At 45.3% G+C, this 18,716-nt stretch overlaps 1 protein-coding gene across 7 annotated transcripts in view; it reads left to right on the forward strand.

The window, feature by feature from the left end:
- Positions 1-3,003: 3,003 nt before the first annotated feature.
- The window catches only part of CTPS1 (CTP synthase 1), a 33,525-nt gene continuing 17,812 nt past the window's right edge, over positions 3,004-18,716 (forward strand). For 3 of the 7 annotated variants that reach the window (XM_036446050.2, XM_036446048.2, XM_036446051.2), the window contains exons 1-7: positions 3,004-3,158; positions 8,108-8,286; positions 10,288-10,458; positions 14,069-14,169; positions 15,242-15,358; positions 17,731-17,814; positions 18,235-18,315. In XM_036446050.2, the coding sequence (XP_036301943.1) occupies positions 8,121-8,286; positions 10,288-10,458; positions 14,069-14,169; positions 15,242-15,358; positions 17,731-17,814; positions 18,235-18,315 (720 nt within the window). In that variant the 5' untranslated portion in view covers positions 3,004-3,158; positions 8,108-8,120. Of the gene's footprint in view, positions 3,159-5,443; positions 5,498-5,574; positions 5,823-8,097; positions 8,287-10,287; positions 10,459-14,068; positions 14,170-15,241; positions 15,359-17,730; positions 17,815-18,234; positions 18,316-18,716 lie in introns of those variants that run through there. The other 4 variants (XM_036446052.2, XM_036446049.2, XM_045584687.1 and 1 more) reach the window with 4 other exon arrangements.

The raw sequence follows: 18,716 nt of genomic DNA on the forward strand, positions 1-18,716 counted from the left end.
AGGGGAGTGTCCAGGGGTCTGGAAGAGCAGCTGAGTAGACAGCTTTTTAAAATCTCCTACAGGATCTTTATTGCCTCAGCAAGTATGCTCTCAGTGTCCATCATGTCTCAGGCACTCTGATAAACACCAAATACTTCTCTTTTTATTCTTCTTTTTAAATATATATATATTTTATTGATTTTTTTTTACAGAGAGGAAAAGAGAGGGTCAGAGAGTTAGAAACATCGGTAAGAGAGAATCATCAATCAGCCGCCTCCTGCACACCCCCCACTGGGGATGTGCCCTCAACCAAGGTACATGCCCCTGACCAGAATCAAACCTGGAACCTTTCAGTCCACAGGCTGATGCTCTATCCACTGAGCCAAACCGGTTTTGGCACCAAATACTTCTTAAATGAATGTGTGGCCGTACACTCCAAACACATCCCAAGCACATTTTAGATTTGAAGCCGAGTGCAGTTTGGGCAACTTGGCAGGGTAGGAGCAGGGGTGGTCTAGATTTGGACAGACTCAGAAGCCCTCTTTTCTTTTTTTTCTTTTCTTTTTTTAAATCCATTTGTTTGAGTGATTATATAAACTTGGTCATATCACACCTTAAAAAAAAACACCCTTTAATGAAGATAGAAAAGAACTTTGATAAATTGCTTCTGAGGACGAAAACAGGAATACTAGGGTACAGAGATGAGAGATTTACTTTTCAAGTGTTTGAAGAAAAAAAAATTAACCATGTGCATGTAATTCACTACTCAAAAGAAAACCAACACCCCCCCCCCCCCAAAAAAAAAAAAGTTTCTTGGTTTTCCACTGCTCTTAGGAGGGAAAAAAAAATCCTTAACTTGGTCTCTAATGCTCTACATCGTATAGCCCTGCCCCCTCTCCAGCCAGATCTCATGTTAATCTCTCCCTTTGCCTCTCTCCATCGCAGTTACTGGCCTTCTGATTCAGCCGTGCGAGGCTCCTCTGGGCTTCAGGACCTTTACCCCGGCTTTTCTTCCTGCCTCATTCTTACCCTGATCTCTTCCCTCCCTTCCTTTTGCCAGTACACTTCAGGTGTTAGTGTAAGAAACATTCAAACCGGTAAAGAATTTTTGTGCGTTTTTTTGAGCCAACCTGTCGACAATTGACAGAAAGAAGAATCTCAATGTATTGAGATAATGTTCTAGAGCACATGTGTCAAACACAAGGCCCGAGGGCCAAATCCGTCCCGCCAGGCCTTGCAATGTGGCCCGCACCGCGCTGTCATCACTGCACTCCGCTGCGTTTCCATCACAATGACAGTTTATGACTGTTCAGTAAACCATTCGGCCCGCGATTTAGGCTGGATTTTAGATTTTGGCCCCTTCTCTGATTGAGTTTGACACCCCTATTCTAGAGAATGATGATTTTTCACCTATTTTTATAAATTACCATCAAAGGCCCCAGCCAGTTTGGCTCAGTGGACAGAGTGTGGGCCTAAGGACTGAAGGGTCCCGAGTTTGATTCCAGTCAAGGGCACATGCCCAGGTTGTGGGCTACATGCCCAGTAGGGGGGCATGCAGGAGGCAGCTAATCAATGATTCTCTCTCATCATTGATGTTCCTATCTCTCCCTCTCCCGTCCTCTCTGAAGGCAACAAAAAATATATATTAAAATAAATTACCATCAAAGGAGATATAAGTGGGTTACATGAAATACATTGCTGATAGATTAGGGAGGTGGGAGAAAGTAAAGAGGGGGAAACCTCTAAGATTGGATAAAAAGTAAAATGATAGATAGACACATGCTTCTTTAAAATATATATATTTTAAATTTATTTCAGAGAGGAAGGGAGCAAGAGAAGAAACATCCATGATGAGAGAGAATCATTAAACACCAGCCTCCTGCATGCCCCACACTGGAATTGAACCCTGACCTCCTGATTCACAGGTGCAACACAGCCACAGAACCACACCTGCAGGGCAGCACATGCTTCTTTTACATAGGTGGGTACAGGATAGTTAATAATTAACACGGTAACAATAACAATGAGGGAGCTTGTGGTGTCCTGACGCATGGACTGTATCCGGAGGGGTCCGGAAAAGGGGAAATTACAAGTTACCCTGACATTCCAAAGGCATGCTATCATAGATGCAAAAAGACAATAGGTTCAGTGAAGATCAAAGTTGATCTTTGTCAGAGAAGGTACCGGCCTAGGACATGGCTACCCATCATAGACTGCTTTTTTTAATTTAAAATTTTAATTTAAAAACCAGGCCAGCCTTTGTGGTTACTTTAGGTCTCTGAGTTTGCAAGGCCCCCATGCTGCCTTCCCTAAATTAGTCAGATCAGCTTGTGTGGCTCCTTTTTTTGTCCACACAGGGAAGACATTCCCCCGCCTACATCCCCAGTCCCCAACGAACTTAGTCCGGCTTCCCCCCTTTCCCCCATCCTCCTCCTAAGTCTCACTTCCCTGGCATGCACTTCAGCAGCAATCACTTATGAAAATGGTGAAGTGTGCCGAAACCGGATTGGCTCAGTGGATAGAGCCTCGGCCTGTGGACTGAAAGGTCCTGGGTTCGATTCCAGTCAAGGGCATATCCCAGTAAGGGATGTGCAAGAGGCAACTGATGGATGTTTCTCTCTCATCGATGTTTCTAGCTCTCTATCCCTCTCTCTTCCTCTCTATAAAAGATCAATAACATATATTTTTTAAAAAAAGAAAAAGAAAAGAAAATGGTGAAGTGTAATTAGCTGATCAGTGGGCTGCACCACCTCGTTAGACCTCAGACAGGGTCCCTTGCATAGCGCGTGTCACCGTGAGCACTCAGTGTGTGTCAGCGGGATGACACAGGACCAGCCACCGTCAGGGATGATGTGGGGGAAAAGGGAGCTGGATGAGGAAGGAGCCTGCCCAGCCTGGAATATAGCTCCTTCTCCAGCGTCAGCAGGTGAGGACCCCGGAGATCAGGCCGCCAGGGGGTAGGCGAGCGAGAGTGCCCTGCGCCTGCGCACTCCGGCTCCACCCTGGGGAGGGTCCGCGCGCCGCCCCGCCCCCCGCCTGTGCGTGCGCACCGCCTAGGGCCCGCCCCGGTAAAAGGCTGCCGGGCGCATGCGGCCGCGCTGCTTCGCTGCCGCCGGGGCCCAGCGCGCTCGTCTCCCTCCCAGCTCCTCAGCCGCCCGGAGGATCTGAAGCGGCCTCAGGTAGGCTGGCACCCGGGACCCCGGGGGCGCTGTCCTCCGTGCAGACACCGGCGGCGCGAGCCGAGCCCGCGCGGGACTGCCTCGCCGCCGGGTGACAGACACCGCTCGCGCCAATCAGGGGCGAGGAGGGCGGCCGGCCTGCCCAATGAGCTGCGAGCCTAACGGGAGAGGGGCGGGCGGCCGGGCCGGCTCGGAGCCGGCTCCCGAGCGCGCGGGGCCGCGTGGCCGGGCGCCGCCGGGGAGACGGGCCGCGGAGGGCCGGGGGGAGAGGGGCACCGGGAAAGGCCACGGGGTCCCAGTGTGGAGGCCCGGCCGCGGGAGGCCGGCATGGCGCGTGGACGCGGAGGGCCGTTGTGCGCCGGAGCACCGCGGATGCTACTCCTTTTCGTACTGCCTGGGGCCGCCCCGTCCCTCCGGCCTCCGGGCACGGCCGTCCCTTCGCGGGGTGGGGGTTGAAGGTCCGAGACGCGCTTGTCGCGGTGGGAAGGGCTCCGCGGCCTGGCCTCGGCACCCCTCTCCGCCGCGCCCCGAGTCCCCGGGGCGGAAGGGGCCTTGGAGCCCGCCGGGCCTGGCCGCTGCCCGGAGCCGTTCCCTCCAGCCCCGTGGCCGGCCGGCCGGCCACCCGCCTCCCTTCCCGGCGCCCGGGGTGAAGATGCTGCGTTTTAAAGTTAAGTTCCCGGTGTCTGCGTGGCGCACGCTCGCCTGCACCCACGGTCACGGTGAATCTCCAGCAGTGACACGGGCGACGTGGAGACTGTCACCCCCATTTTACAGATGTCAGGACGCGGGCTTCCGGGCGGCTTCAGTGACTTGACAGGTCTCGGAACCCAAGTGGCGGAGCTGGAGCTCACCGCATATAACAGCGAAAGAAGCTTTTATTTTATTTCATTTTTGTCATCTTTGTTGAATTCCTGTGATGCATCGTGATTTTTGTTACTTCTTAGCTTGGAAACCTTGCGATGGTCTCCATCGCCTTCAGAATAAAGTTCAGATTGAACTTTCAAATGTTCACATGATTGAGTCCCTGGCCTACACTTCCAGCTTACTTCCCACTGTCTTCCCCTTCTTAGGAGAGCTGTCACCTTCCTGCCCACCGTTCCCCTTCCCCTGCCTCCCCCATGGCAAGCCTCGCAGGTCAGCACCTCTGGAGCCGTCTGGGTCCCTCCCTTGGATTTCTTTCCTTCCAGAGGGGTCATGCATGGCACTTTATACCCTGGTGTTGTCACTGAAAGCTTTCTGCTCTCCCCCCTCTGTCCGCTCCACATGGCGTCCTGCTCTCACCATCCCTGGAGTACTCATTTCTTTATAAATGTTTTGTCTCATAACTGGACTGCCTGCCTGCCATTTGAGGGATGGGCCCAAATCTGATGGATGGGGGTCCCCAGTGTCTGGCTCCGGAGCACTGACATACATACGTACAGTCGTGGGTAGTCCAGGACTGAGGAGGAGTCCTGCCAGCCCCCTGTATCTGGTTTTGAGTACATTGCATATTTATTGCCAGGCACTGTGGGAGACTGCAGGAATCCCCCCTTTTACAGTAAAATTGGGGCAACTCAAATGTAAAGGGTGAGATGAGTTTTCTTACTCTGTAACCCACTCCGAGTGGCTGAGGAATTTTAGGAACATCCAAATTTAGGAAGACCAGGCATGGTCTCTGGGATATCCCTGGCTAGGACATATTTAAAATATAACCACACCTGATATTCATGTGAGAGGAAGGAACTATTTTTACTTTAAGGGAACAGTCAGAGAAGTGTTTTCCCCAAATGTTAGGGACATGGGGTCAAATAAATTTGTTAGGACATGAGGGAAACTGCATGCTCTGTATACTCCTTTTTTTTTGGAGGTCACATTAAATGTTACCTTATTAAAGGCTCCCAGAGGTCTTGCATTGAAGAAGCCAATTGACTGTTGAACCAGCATTCCTCTTATTTATCTGTCTCTAAAGCCCTTTTTGGGAACCCCATATGCGTTTTGTAGACACCAAGAACATGGTTTTTGGAAATGTTGCTACAGAGGACAGAGTGGGACAGGGACCTAGTCTTCTCTCAGGGTGGAGACATTCTAAGCATTCTCATCTTCTTGCCAGGTGTGTCTTGCTTTGGGGAAGAACAGGGTGGGAGATTGCTCCAAGCAGAACTCCAGTTTCCTTGTTCCTTTTCTTAGCTTATTTTTGTTATAATTTGGCTTCACATGAAGTGTTCCCAGAGAAGGACCTGACTTTGCCAAAGCAAGCACCGCTTTTTCTCCTTGGCGATTGCATTTTTCATTTTGATCACATTTAGGTTTATTGACTAAATGATGTTTCTGGACCTTTGATGCCGTGGGCCCGTGGTAAATTGCTTGCGAGCCTGTCTCTGTCTCCTCTTCTGGTCCACGCTGCTTTACCTGCCCCTTATTTCCGCTGTTCTTGTTATCTGTCCATCCCTTTTATCTCTCCTAGAGTCTGTTTCTTCCAGACACGGCCACAACTGTCTGGTTCTTTGGATTTAATCTAATCTGCCCTCTCTTTGAGTCCTCCGCCCATTATGTGCTTCACACTGGTTTATTATCTGCTGTCCCTTTCCTCCGATAGATAAAACTCTTCAGGTCATACCTGGGAGAGATTGCTGGCCAGGAGTGTTATTAAACTGCAGAAGAGAGCTTCCTTCAACAGATTGATAGGTTTAACTGCAACTTATTGTCAATGTTAAAGTTCTTTCCTTTTATTCTGTCTTCCGTAACCTAGAGGAGCCGTGTTTTCTTAGGGCTACCTTGTGATTTAGCCAAAGACACTATTACTTTTATGGGAAATCAGAGTGCTCATCCAAGGATGAAATTGTTTCCCCGTGTAGGGAAAATAATGAGGTGCCTGCCTGGTGTTCCATTGTCTGGTGGTGGTGTCAGCCAACATTTGAGGCATAGTGTTCTATCAATAGCTTAAAGTTATTATTTTTTTATTCAGTTGATTCTGAGGGTTGTTGTCAAAACTTAAAAAAAAAATAGGTACATTATTTGATTAGCAGTTTTTCTTTTTTTAAAATATATATTTTATTGATTTTTAAAAATATATATATATTTTTTTTATTTTTATAGAGGGACAGAGAGCTAGAAACATTGATGAGAGAGAAACATCGACCAACTGCCTCCTGCACACCCCCTACCGTGGATTTGCCCGCAACCATTGTACGTGTCCTTGATCGGAATCGAACCCGGGACCTTTCAGTCCGCAGACCGATGCTCTATCCACTGAGCCAAACCGGTTTGGGCTATTTTATTGATTTTTTACAGAGAGGAGGAGAGAGGGATAGAGAATTAGAAACATTGATGAGAGAGAATCATCAATTAGCTGCCTCTTGCACTCACACACCCCCATTGAGGATGTGCCCACAACCAAGGTACACGCCCTTGACCAGAATCAAACCCGGGACCTTTCAGTCCGCAAGCCAACGCTCTATCCATTGAGCCACTGAGCCAAACCGGTTTTGGCTAGCAGTTGTTTTTCAACTCATATTTGACTGAAGCCATTCAGTGGCCCAAAAACAACAAAACAACTTTCAGAAGTCATGTGACAGACAGGAAAACTTAGGCTCCAAGAGGGTTATAACTATTAGGTCTAGAAAATGTCGTTTTCTAATACTTTTTAAAATCGAATTTATTTAAACAAAACAACAAAATTTAATCAACAATATAGTTGCCGTTGTTTTCTACTACTTGTGCCCAACGCTCAGGAAGCATTTTAATCCCTCTGTTGTAAAACTCTTGTGATTTTGATGCAAAAAATTCAGTCAATGCATTTTTGAGGCATTCTTCATTATTAAATTTTTTTTCCAAGAAGAAAGTTTTGCAAAGAATGAAACAAATGGTAATCGGAAGGGGCAATATCAGGAGAATATGCAGGTTGAGGGAGAACTTCCCATTCCAACTGGCGCAGTTTTTCAGCAGTGATTCTTGCAGTATGCGTTCGTGCGTTATCGTGGTGAAGAATTACGCCCTTCCGATTAATCAGCACGGGTTCTTTTTCTCTTAAAGCTTGGGCTAACCTTTCCAATTGGGCACTATACACTGCACTTGTAATGGTTTGGTTAGATGGTAAAAGTTCATAATGAAGAATTCCTTTAAAATTCCACCAAACACACAACATCACTTTTTTCGCATGCAAGTCAGGTTTTGGCATTGGCTGCGGAGCCTCATTTTTGTCCAACCATTGAGGCCGCCTTTTCAAATTAACATACAGCACCCATTCTTCATCTCCGGTAACAATTTGCTCTAAAAACGGCAAACGGTTTTGACGAGAGAGGAGCGAACTGCAAATTGTGACTCTTTGATTACCGTTGTTGTCAGTCAACTCATGAGGAACCCATTTTCCAAACTTTTGGACTTTGCCAAGTGCACGCAATTGATTGGAAATTGTTTTTTGTGAACAATTTAAAGTTGTCGCAAGCTCTTGTTGGGTAATTTGAGGATTTTGCACCAAAAGAGCTTGAAGAGCTTCTTGATCAAAATTGGACACACGGCCTCGACCACTCTTGTCATCTAACGAAAAATTTCCCTCGCGAAATTTCTCAAACCAACGCTGGCATTTTCTGGCGCTAACTGCATCTTGACCAAGAGCCCTACAGATGTTTTTTGCAGCCTCACTTGCTTTTCTTCCTAATTGGAACTCGTAAAGCATGCAGTGCCGAATATGCTCTTCATCCGCCATCTTCTTAGCCCTAGTTTTGCAACAAAAACCAAACCAAACACAAACTTTTTCAAGCAAAACTTGTTAATTGCACTTCACATGTTCTGTAGATACCACGTGTTTGAAGGTTATGTCAATACAAGTCAACGCCAAGCAAGATTTTAAACGAATGTTAGAAAACGACATTAATTATTACTAGACCCAATAGTTAAGTGGCAGAGCTGGTATGTGAACCTTCGTTTATTTTGTTGAGGTGTATTTAACCTTTAATTTTTCGTCCTCCCAGGTCACAAAGTAAAATGAAGTACATTCTAGTTACTGGTGGTGTTATATCAGGAATTGGAAAAGGAATCATCGCCAGCAGTGTGGGCACAATACTGAAGTCATGTGGTTTACATGTAACTTCTATTAAAATTGACCCGTACATTAACATCGATGCAGGGACATTCTCTCCTTATGAGCATGGTAAGCAAAGTGCATTTTTCTTTTATTTACTTGTTAATCCTCACTCGAGGATATTTTTCCATTGATTTTTAGGGAATGGAAGGGAGGGGGAGAGACAGAGAGAGAGAAACATTGGTATGAGACATATCAAGTGGTTGCCTCCCACATGTGCCCTGGTCAGGGCGGGGGATCAAGCATGCAACTGATCAAAATTGAACCCAGGACCTTTAGTCTGTAGGCTGACTCTCTGTCCACTGAGCCAAATGGCCTAGGGCTCTTCTTTCTTTTTAAAAGTAATGTGTAGTGTGTAGAAGAAATGTCAGTCAGCCCTAGGAAATTGTGTGTATTTTGCATGACATAACTTCCATTTCTTGCTTTCTAAAAAGTTCCTTAGAGTTGCAGAATGATGCTTTTCTCACTTGGACAGAGAGGAAGCAGAAATCTTAATATGCTATGTAGTAATTAGAGTTTAGAGGTTTCTATTACAGAAATAATAGAAATTATCTTTTTGGCAGCTGAATTAAAATCTGTCACTTCGATTGAAAATAGGTAATCTGGTGACAACTTTCTTTAAATATTTGAGAACAGGGGTTATACTTATTTTTGCTGGCCCCAAGCTTTAGAAACAGGATGCATGAAAAGATAATAAAGAAATAGAGTTTTCCCTGGTATAAGAAAGATCTTGATAATACAAGCGCTTTCCAAGGTGGAGGTAACTGACCTCTGGAAGTTGCGTGTTCCTTTGATGGAGAATTCCATTCAAACGGGCTAATGGACCACTTTGCAGGGATTTTAGCAACATATAGATGCTAGAGTTTCTGTTTTGCTAACAGAGTTTGGATAATAAAAACGAGCATCTTTTGCGGGGACCGGTTTGGCTCAGTGGATAGAGCATCGGCCTGTGGACTGAAAGGTCCCGGGTTCGATTCCGGTCAAGGGCATGTACCTTGGTTGCGGGCACACATCCCCACTGGGGAGTGTGCAAGAGGCAGCTGGTCGGTGTTTCTCTCTCGTCGACGTTTCTAACTCTCTGTCCCTCTCAATTCCTCTCTGTGTAAAATCAATAAAATATATTAAAAAAAAATAAATAAAAAATAAAAAAATAAAAACGAGCATCTTTTGAGGTGAGTGAAAAGTTGAAACTGCTAAAGGAGGATAGAGTACCTATCAACTGTGTGATCCCTGATTGTTTGAATTACCTCAAAGATTAATTGCTTAAAATTGGCGGGAGATGTACTCATAGAACATACTTCCTAAGTTTTAAAATTCTGTTTTCATACTTCTACTTCCTAATGTTGAGGTAAAAATGTGTAAGAGTGAGTGTCACCAGGGCAAAAATCTATGTGTAATAAATAGCGATAGGAAGAGACGGACATATCGGGCAATATTTCCTACAGAATTCTCAAGCAGAGGATGAGCTCTCCCCTCTGAGGGGGAAAATGAGGCATTTTTTTCTTTTCCTGTATTTGAGCTTGTCTCTTATTGTGAGGGTAGGAACAAACCAGCCATTCTGGGCAAAGTTGCTAAAATGACGTTTGGAGAAATGAATGTGAAACATAGGGATGGGAAATACTTTCATTTTCACAACTTTGTTTAGGACTAAAGTGTAGCCCAGAGTTGGCTTTTAGAATCAACAACCTTAACATATTTATGTCATGTTTAAGCTTTGAATCAAATCATGCTTTTATCACATTTCAAACCTTGCTTTGCTTAAGTATAGCTTTTGTTGAAAACAGATGCCATTCTAACTGTAAAGTCTCATATGTCCATAGCTCTTTGGGCTATAATTTTCTTCAATTCCATGATATTTCAGAACGATTTCTGACACAGACTAAGTTTGTTGTGAAGTTACCATTTGGAGAATGGTTGGTGATTTTATGTGTCCTATTTAGTTATCTAGAAATAAATTGCTTTGTGTATAGGTAACTTCGTTCTAGTTGAGTATTTATGTTTTGATACGCAAGTTGTGCCATGGCATGTATATTTTTCATTTACCCTAAACATTTTCACTGTTTGCTGCAGGTGAGGTTTTTGTACTGGATGATGGTGGAGAAGTTGACCTTGACCTGGGTAACTATGAGCGTTTCCTTGACATCCGCCTCACCAAGGACAATAATCTGACCACTGGAAAGATATACCAATACGTCATTAACAAGGAACGCAAAGGTGATTACTTGGGAAAAACCGTCCAAGGTAAGACTGATTTACCTTCCAAGTTTAAAAGTCTTAACCAGTTGAATTTCTTTTGTGTATTGTTATTGAAATATTAGGAGCCCAGTGCACAAATTCCTGCACCTTGAAAGGAACTGTGGCCTGGGAGGCTGCAATAGACACAGGGGCGGATCTTGGCACATCCTCTGTGCCCCACCCGGCCCCTCCCACCACGGCCCCTGGCCCCTCCCTCTGCCAGCAGCCCCACTTGCCAACACGGAGTGATTGGGGCCAGCACCAGCAGCAGGTGCTAGCTGTGGCTGCTGTCCCGATTGCCCCTTAGGAGCAGGGAAAGGTGGAGAAGCCCTCAGGGGCAGTCAGGGCTGGCAGCAGCTGCTTGTTTGCTGATGGTGCTGAGCGATTGGGACCGGTGCCGGATACCAGCAGCAGGTGCAAGCAGCAGCTCTGCTATAGGCTGCGGGTGAGAGCAGAGCTGGCGCTGGCAGTGGTTGCGAGTGGTGGCTCTGGCACTGGCAGTGGGTGCAAGTGGGGCCAGTAGCAGATGTGCTGCCGGCCCTGATCTCCCCTCAGGAGCAGGGGGAGGTGGAGAAGCCCTGAGGGGCGCTTGGGGCTGGCAGCTGCTGCTTGCACCCACTGGCAGCACCAAGGGATCGGGGCTGATGCTGGGCGCCAGCAGCAGATGCAAGTGGGGCTAGCGCCGGTAACAGGTGCAAGCACTGGGCAGGACCATGGTGCACGGGAGCAAAGAATTTTCAGTAACCACCAGTGGCTCACCCACTGGTGGCAGCGAACAGTGCCCTGCCTTAGTCTGTCACCCCCACTAACCTCCACCATCCCACTGCGGCTACGCCCTCCATGTTCCTCGAACGCCCTGACCAGTTGTTCTGTTCCACCATTTGTTCTATTTGCATATTAGCTTTTTATTAACCTTCAGTTGACTCAAAAAATAACTTGAAGAAGCCATCAATGCTCTGGATGGCACTAAAGCTGTCAATCTGGTGGTGTGATCTGAGTCCAGAGAGCTGTTGTCTTTATACAGTACAGTGATGAGTGTGAAGTGCTGAAGGCAACTAGGTTAGGACAATAAGCCTGTCAGAGTGTGTGTGTGTGTATGGTTGCTGTGTCTGTGTATAGGTGGTGGCAGGGGAAAAGCATGCATCATGTGCATTGATTTTAGGCTACTCATCAGTGCAAATGGGTTAGGGGATCTGGTAAGTCCTCTTGAGCTGTCACCAGCCCAGTTTCACTTGTATGTTTGCTGTCTTGGGGTTTGCATAGTGGTTCATTTGAGAAAATGCTGGTTTGAAAAAGATGGGGTTGGAAAACCACTGACCTAGTATAATGACATACATACACACTTTTGGGGCTGCTAAAAAGTGGCTTTCACCTGGGTTAGGAGAATAGATCTGCTTTTGGCTTTAGGCTTTACTGGACCAAAAGCCAAAAGTCCCTGTGACAGTGAGCTACCTTAGACCAGACTCTAGGCTAATCAGGTCATGTTTACACCTTAGCTCTGCCACTTACCAACTTTATGAACATAGGTGGACTACTTAACCTCTCAGGTCTGGTTTCCTTTTCTGTAAAATGAAGATGATAATAACAGTGTCTACTTCTCCTGGATGTTAGGAGGATTAAAGGAGCTAAGTCAGTAAAGAGTTTCTCTTGAGTTCCTGACACACACAAAGGGATCAATTTGGAATTATAATGACCTTGATTATACAGTTCTTTTTTCTGGGCTCCAGTGTATTTGTCCATTTATTCATTCACTCATCAGATATGTTGTGAATGCTCATTCCTGGTAGTCAGACCTCCCTGGTGCTGGGAATCCTGATGAAGAAGATCAGAGAGGCCATTGCCCTCGTGGAGGTTACACACAGAGGGAATGAGGTGTCTGTTAGGAGCTGTGATGGAAGAAGAGTGAAGAGAGATAGAGAAAGTAGTGGGGAGAGCCAGCTGGACAGGTGCTCAGGGAAAGCCTCTAAGGAGAGGATGAATGAGCCGAGAGGCTAGCCATGGGAGGACTGGAGGGAGGAGGGTGCGTGGCACGTACCAAGCCCCAAGGCTGCAAAGGTCTTCACCAGGGAAACGAGGAGCTGTTAAGGCTGAGCACAGTGACCCAGGGGATGGTGAGAGGTCGGAGTTGCAGCAAGGTCATATGGGGCCTACCACCCCGACCTAGAATTTGGATTTTACTCGGAGCATAAATTCAGAGTGGTAAACTTTGATTTGCTTTTTTTTTTTTTTTAATATATTTTATTGATTTTGTACAGAGAGAAAGGGAGAGAGATAGCAAGTCAGAAACATCGATGAGAGAGAGTCATCGATCAGCTGCCTCTTGCACACCCCCTACTGGGGGTGTGCCCGCAACCAAGGTACATGCCCTTGACCGGAATCGAACCCGGGACCCTTCAGTCCCCAAGCCGACGCTCTATCCACTGAGCCAAACCGGTCTCGGCTGATTTGCATTTTTGAAAGATCACTGTAGCTGATGTATATGGAATAGATAATGAATTTCCTTGTGCTTGAGGCACTGCTGGCTCTATGCATAGCAAGTAAAACAGTAATCTCTGCCCCTTGGGATTTTGTTATCAGAATCTAACAGTTAAGATTTTTAAAAGTTTTTAGCAATAGCTGGCATTTATTGAGCATTGACATGTGCTAGGCACTCTACTTAGCATTTACCAGTGCTGTCTCATGTGATTTCCATAGCTTTATGAAGGAGAAGCTATTATCTCCAGTTAATGGAGAGGGAAATTGAGCTTAAGAATAGTTAAGTAATTTGCCCAAAAATCCACCCCTAATGAGAGGTAGAACGGAGACGTGAATCCAGACATTCTGAGCGCAGAGGTTGTGCTCCTAACTGTACTGTCTCGTGTGCATTGTCTCCCCTCTGGGAATCTGGAAACGTAATGGAGCAGGGTCCTGCTTTCTCCTGTTCCTTGAAAAGCACCCAGGTAAGCAGTAGGGCGGCCACGTGGTCTGCCGTGTGGTTATGGTTGTGCAGCCAGGGTAGACCGACTAAGGGTGTGGGATGCCACTCTGACCCACACCCTGAGTCAGAGTGACGTCCTGATATGGACGAGGGTCAAGGGCCTCACTGCTGATGGCTGACTGAGGAGGTGAACTCTGATTGGGTCAGGACGCCACTCTCAACCTTACTCTCCTCTAGTGTATCCGGCCACAACTGGGAATCTGGAAAGGAGACTGTGGGGCGTGGGAGTAGGAGCCCAAAGATTTTTTTAAGGTCTTTTAAGAGTGGTCTCAAAAATATTTTTGTGGCCGAAACCGGTTTGGCTCAGTGGTAGAGCGTCGGTCTGCGGACTGAAGGGTCCCAGGTTCGATTCTGGTCAAGGGCATATACATTGGTTGCGGGCACATCCCCGGTGAGGGGTGTGCAGGAGGTGGCTGGTCGATGTTTTTCTCTCTCATTGACGTTTCTAGCTCTCTATCTCTCTCCCTTCCTCTCTATAAAAAATCAATAAAATATACTTTAAAAAAATATTTTTGTGATCCCTTTACCTCTCTGTGAAGGCAAAGCGTGCAGCCATTTGCTGTTAAAGATAAAGTGTGTCTTCCTCATCTATGCTGATGGAAAAGTGTGAGTCATCACCCTTTTTTTTTTCCTTCCCAGTTGTTCCTCACATCACAGATGCAATCCAGGAGTGGGTAATGAGACAGGCATTAATACCTGTCGATGAAGACGGCCTGGAACCTCAAGTGTGTGTTATCGAGGTGTGTATACGTCTTTTCTAAACTCTGTGATTCCTGGGTGGGTGGCCAAGTGTACTGTTCACCTCCTTAGTCAGCCATCAGCGGCGAAGCCCTTGACCCTCCTGACTGTGATGTGGCAGGTGAGGGCAGAGCAACAGACATGTGGATCGGCTGTGCAGTCAAACTGATACTTTGCCTGAGCAATTTTCCTTTTTCAGCATTTATCTACGTGGTGTGGACTGTGACACATTTGTGTTTCTCTGAATGAATGAGCCTCTTTTGGTTTCAGTTTTTATACTCTTGCTTTGCTGATCCTGGCTATTGGATCTCTGTTCCTGCAAAATAGGAGACTCAAGTTCCAGCAGCTAGTTTGTAACTGATAATTTTTTAAAAAATTATATGTATACATATAATTATATACACATATACACATATTTCAGAGAGGAAGGGAGAGGGAGAGAGAGATAGACACATCAATGATGAGAGAGAATCATTGGTCAGCTGCCCCCTGCATGCCCCATTGGGGGTTGAGTCCACAACCTGGGCATGTTCCCTGACTGGGAATTGAATTGTGATTTCCTGGTTCTGTGGTCAGCAAACTGCGGCTCGCTAGCCCACATGCAGCTTTTTGGCCCCTTGAGTGTGGCTCTTCCACAAAATACCACGGCCTGGGTGAGTCTATTTTGAAGAAGTGGCCTTAGAAGAAGTTTAACTTTAAAAAATTTGGCTCTCAAAAGAAATTTCAATTGTTGTACTGTTGATATTTGGCTCTGTTGACTAATGAGTTTGCCTACCACTGGTTCATAGGTAGATGCTCAACCATGTGGGGTAGGCTGCAACTGATGCTTTTTAATACAAAAGTTTTTTGTGGATAAGATTTAGGTTGCTCTATGACTCTTCTACAATTAAAATTTTTAGTACATCTTTCACCAGACCTTTTTCTTGAAAAGATCCACGATAATCCTGGGGAATGGTAAACTCATCCAAAAAAAAGTAATCTTTTAGCACAAAGAAATATCTAATTACTGACAGAAAAGTAACCCACAGGAGGGAAGTTTAGTGTTTAACCTCTAAAATAACTTTGTTCCTCTAGCTCGGTGGAACAGTGGGAGATATAGAAAGCATGCCCTTTATTGAGGCCTTCCGTCAGTTCCAATTCAAGGTCAAAAGAGAAAACTTCTGTAATATTCATGTCAGCCTAGTTCCTCAGGTAAGTCATTTAAAACTTCGGAGTGATGGAGAGGAGGGAGAAAAGAATGATTTTCACTCCTTTTCTGTTTTAAATATTTGAGCTGCGGAAAGCAGAAAATAAAAACTTCTTTGTGTACTTTAAATTACAGTCATACTTTATGAAAAGATCCAGTGGGAAACATTTGGGGAAATAATTAGGGACGTTGCATTTAAAGCTGGTGGACTGACCATATCTATTTGTCTTTAACCACATGGTGAAGCCCATGACAACTGTGGTAAAGGGAATTTTTATATAGACAAAAATTCACAAAGATAAATACGGAGAGAGGTGTCAGCAGTAACAAAAATTAGGAAGGCAGAAAGCAGGTGGACATGTAGAAACTGACTTAGCAGACCTGGGAGAGCTGGATCCTCAGCCTGCATCAGGAAAAGAGAAGCAATCCAGTTTGCCCTTCAAAGCCCCCAGAGGTGCAGGAAGGGCAGCCTCTGGTACCTCTGGCAGGGGGAGAAAGGGGGGGCTCACAGCTGCCGTTCCAGAAGCAGTTAGACCCCCAAGGGGTCTGACTGCTTCTGGAATAGCAGTTACGAGCTCCATCTTTCCCTAATGTGCACTGCGGGGCACTAGCCCCACCCCCACCTTGGCCGAAGACTTGGAGCTTTTTTTTCTCTGAAGAGAGATTCTGAATGAGCAGACACTAGGGATATTTGAGGGCAGTAATACTGAACTAAAAACAGAGATGGGGGAAGGGAGTGTAATTTGATGCTTTGGAGACACCCTATCTTCTTCCACTTGGTTCCCATAAACATCACAGCCAGGCTTGGACCGTCCATGTAGGAGGTTGTAAGATTCTTCTTGGGTGTATGACCACCCCAGGAGAAAAAAAACAACACTGCCTTCAGAGATTCCCCAGTGAAACAGGCCAGACAGATTCCCGAGTGCACAAGTCTGTGCACATTCACGTAACGTCCACTTACCTTCTCCATGTGACCTGGTAGCCAGTGATCAAAACAATAGGAAAAAAAGAAAATTAGAGGAAATTAAGGCTCTGCAGGGAGCAGGAAACTTAGAGAAAATAAAACAATCTGTCATTAATATCCTTAGAATTAAAGGGAGATAAACGCATCAATTTGACAAAGCTGGATACCCAAGAAGGGAATGTTCAGAGAATAGAAAATTCTTGGGGATTAAAAATTAGATAACAGAACTGAAAATTTTAAGAGAAAGAAGGTTGATGAAATACGCTGGGAAGAAGAACAGAAAGATAAGAGAGAAAAACCAAGGAAGTTGAGGAATGGTCCAGGAGTTCTAACATCCAAATAATAGGATGTCCCAAAAAATAACAAATGGAGAAGGAAAGATTCTGAACCAGGGGTCCATAAGCTATGCCCACAGGTCAAGTCAGCCCAGCCATTTTAAAAAGTATATGGACATATGACCACACCCTTAGGTTTATATATTGTCCATGCTGCTTTTGTATTAAAAGAGCAGAGTTGAGTAGCTGTGACAGAGAATGCTTGGCCAACAAAACCTAAAATACTTATATGGCCCTTCATAGAAAAAAATTTTTTTATTCTAAACAATTCAAGGAAGTTTCCAGACATGAGGTTTTAGATTGAAAGGACCCGCTGAGTGCCTAACATATTGAATGAAAAATGAACCTCCACACCAAGGCACATCCTTGTGAAATTTCAGAATAATGGGGAAGAAATTCTAAAGGGCTCTGAAGAGAAACATCAAGAATCGGTATGGCATTCAACTTTTCATCAGCAATACTGGAAGCTAACAGTGAAGCTGTTTCCTTATAAATTCTTGGGGAAATGATTTTCAACTTAGAATTCTATACCTAGCAAATGTATCTGTTAAGTGTGAGAGGAGAATAAAGATAATTTAGTACATAGAAAACGCAGCATACCAACAAAACCAGAAAGCCACACAGAAAACAAACATTTGGGCCAGAAAGGAAAAGTATGGCACATGGCTACTGGTGGACAGTATTTAACTACTTTCAAAAGTCACAAACACTGGTGAGGGATCGTGAAGTGGGGGGTGGCAGGCTCAGAATGGTTGCAAGTGTTGAATGTAACGGGGAAATCAATAAAAAATGCCTCAAACTATAAGTTAGGAATCAGCAATAAAGTGTACTAGAGGGATCAGTTAAAAGAGTGAAAGAGTGGCTGGCTGTCTCTAGATTTTATCTGGTCTTAAGGACAAACTTTGTAGAACTATTTGACTCTAAAATATGTGATGTGTAAGTTTTACAAAAATAAAAACTAACTAAGGGATCAAATCTATTTCCCCATTAAAAAGGGGGTTCAGGGAAAATTCAGACTTGAAAATTCCTACCATCGAGCAAGTAACTTTTTTTTTCTTCTTTTTCTTTTATAAAATAGCCAAGTTCAACAGGGGAACAGAAGACTAAGCCTACCCAGAATAGTGTTCGGGAGCTCAGAGGCCTCGGGCTTTCCCCAGACCTGGTAAGGTGTCCTTATTACTTGGTTTGAGCATGATCTTCTGTGGCACCCAAGCCCTTTGTTTTCTTGGCATGCTTTTAAGTGGATGGTGGAGAAATAGGTTTAGTTCTTTGAACTGGGGCTGTAGTTTACAAATATTTCCTTATCTGGGATGTACATGGTTGAGTCTTATTTCTTCTCTCAGCGAGTCATTTATTCTCTCTTCCCTCCTAACCAAGAACACTGAGGAAACCCCGTTTGCCTCTTGTAGTGCAGTAATCGTGTCTGTTTTGCCAGTTTGGGATTTGGGAATTTTAAGTTTTACAGACAGATAGTATTGTCATAATATGCATGCGTTGTGCCAGGATGTCTGTTTTCATTTCAATTAGGAGAAAGCCCAGCTTTGTAAGCCATTCTTACTGTCTTGCTTTCTTTTACTACCAGGTTGTGTGCAGGTGTGCAAATCCTCTTGACACATCAGTGAAAGAGAAAATATCTATGTTCTGCCATGTTGAACCTGAACAAGTGAGTAGAAGCTCCATCTTCACATGGATCACTTTTTGCTCCTGATTATCCTGAAGTCTCTTAACCAGTTTTGTAAGGCTTATCTTTGGTTCAGGATTTGAGACCACGGACTGTTCCCTAGAACTGAACCTGTTGGCTCTGTGACTCCATGACCTTGTCTTGTGGTTCCCCATTGTGCTTTTCCTCTCCTGCCTCTTCTCTCCTCACTTGTACTATCTTTTGCAGCCATGCTGAATGGTGTCCACACATCCTCTCCCCGCCCCCCCTCTCCCCCCCGCCTCCCTCTTGGCCTCACAATCCTGTTCATTTTCTTCCTTTGGGCTCAGCAAGGACACAGTATTATCTGAGCAGCTTTACCTGTCAAACCTTATCACACTTCAGCCTCAGTTTGATCTTTCTTT

Source organism: Pipistrellus kuhlii, unplaced genomic scaffold (assembly GCF_014108245.1).
Source record: "Pipistrellus kuhlii isolate mPipKuh1 unplaced genomic scaffold, mPipKuh1.p scaffold_m20_p_2, whole genome shotgun sequence".
NCBI classification, from domain to species: domain Eukaryota; kingdom Metazoa; phylum Chordata; class Mammalia; order Chiroptera; family Vespertilionidae; genus Pipistrellus; species Pipistrellus kuhlii.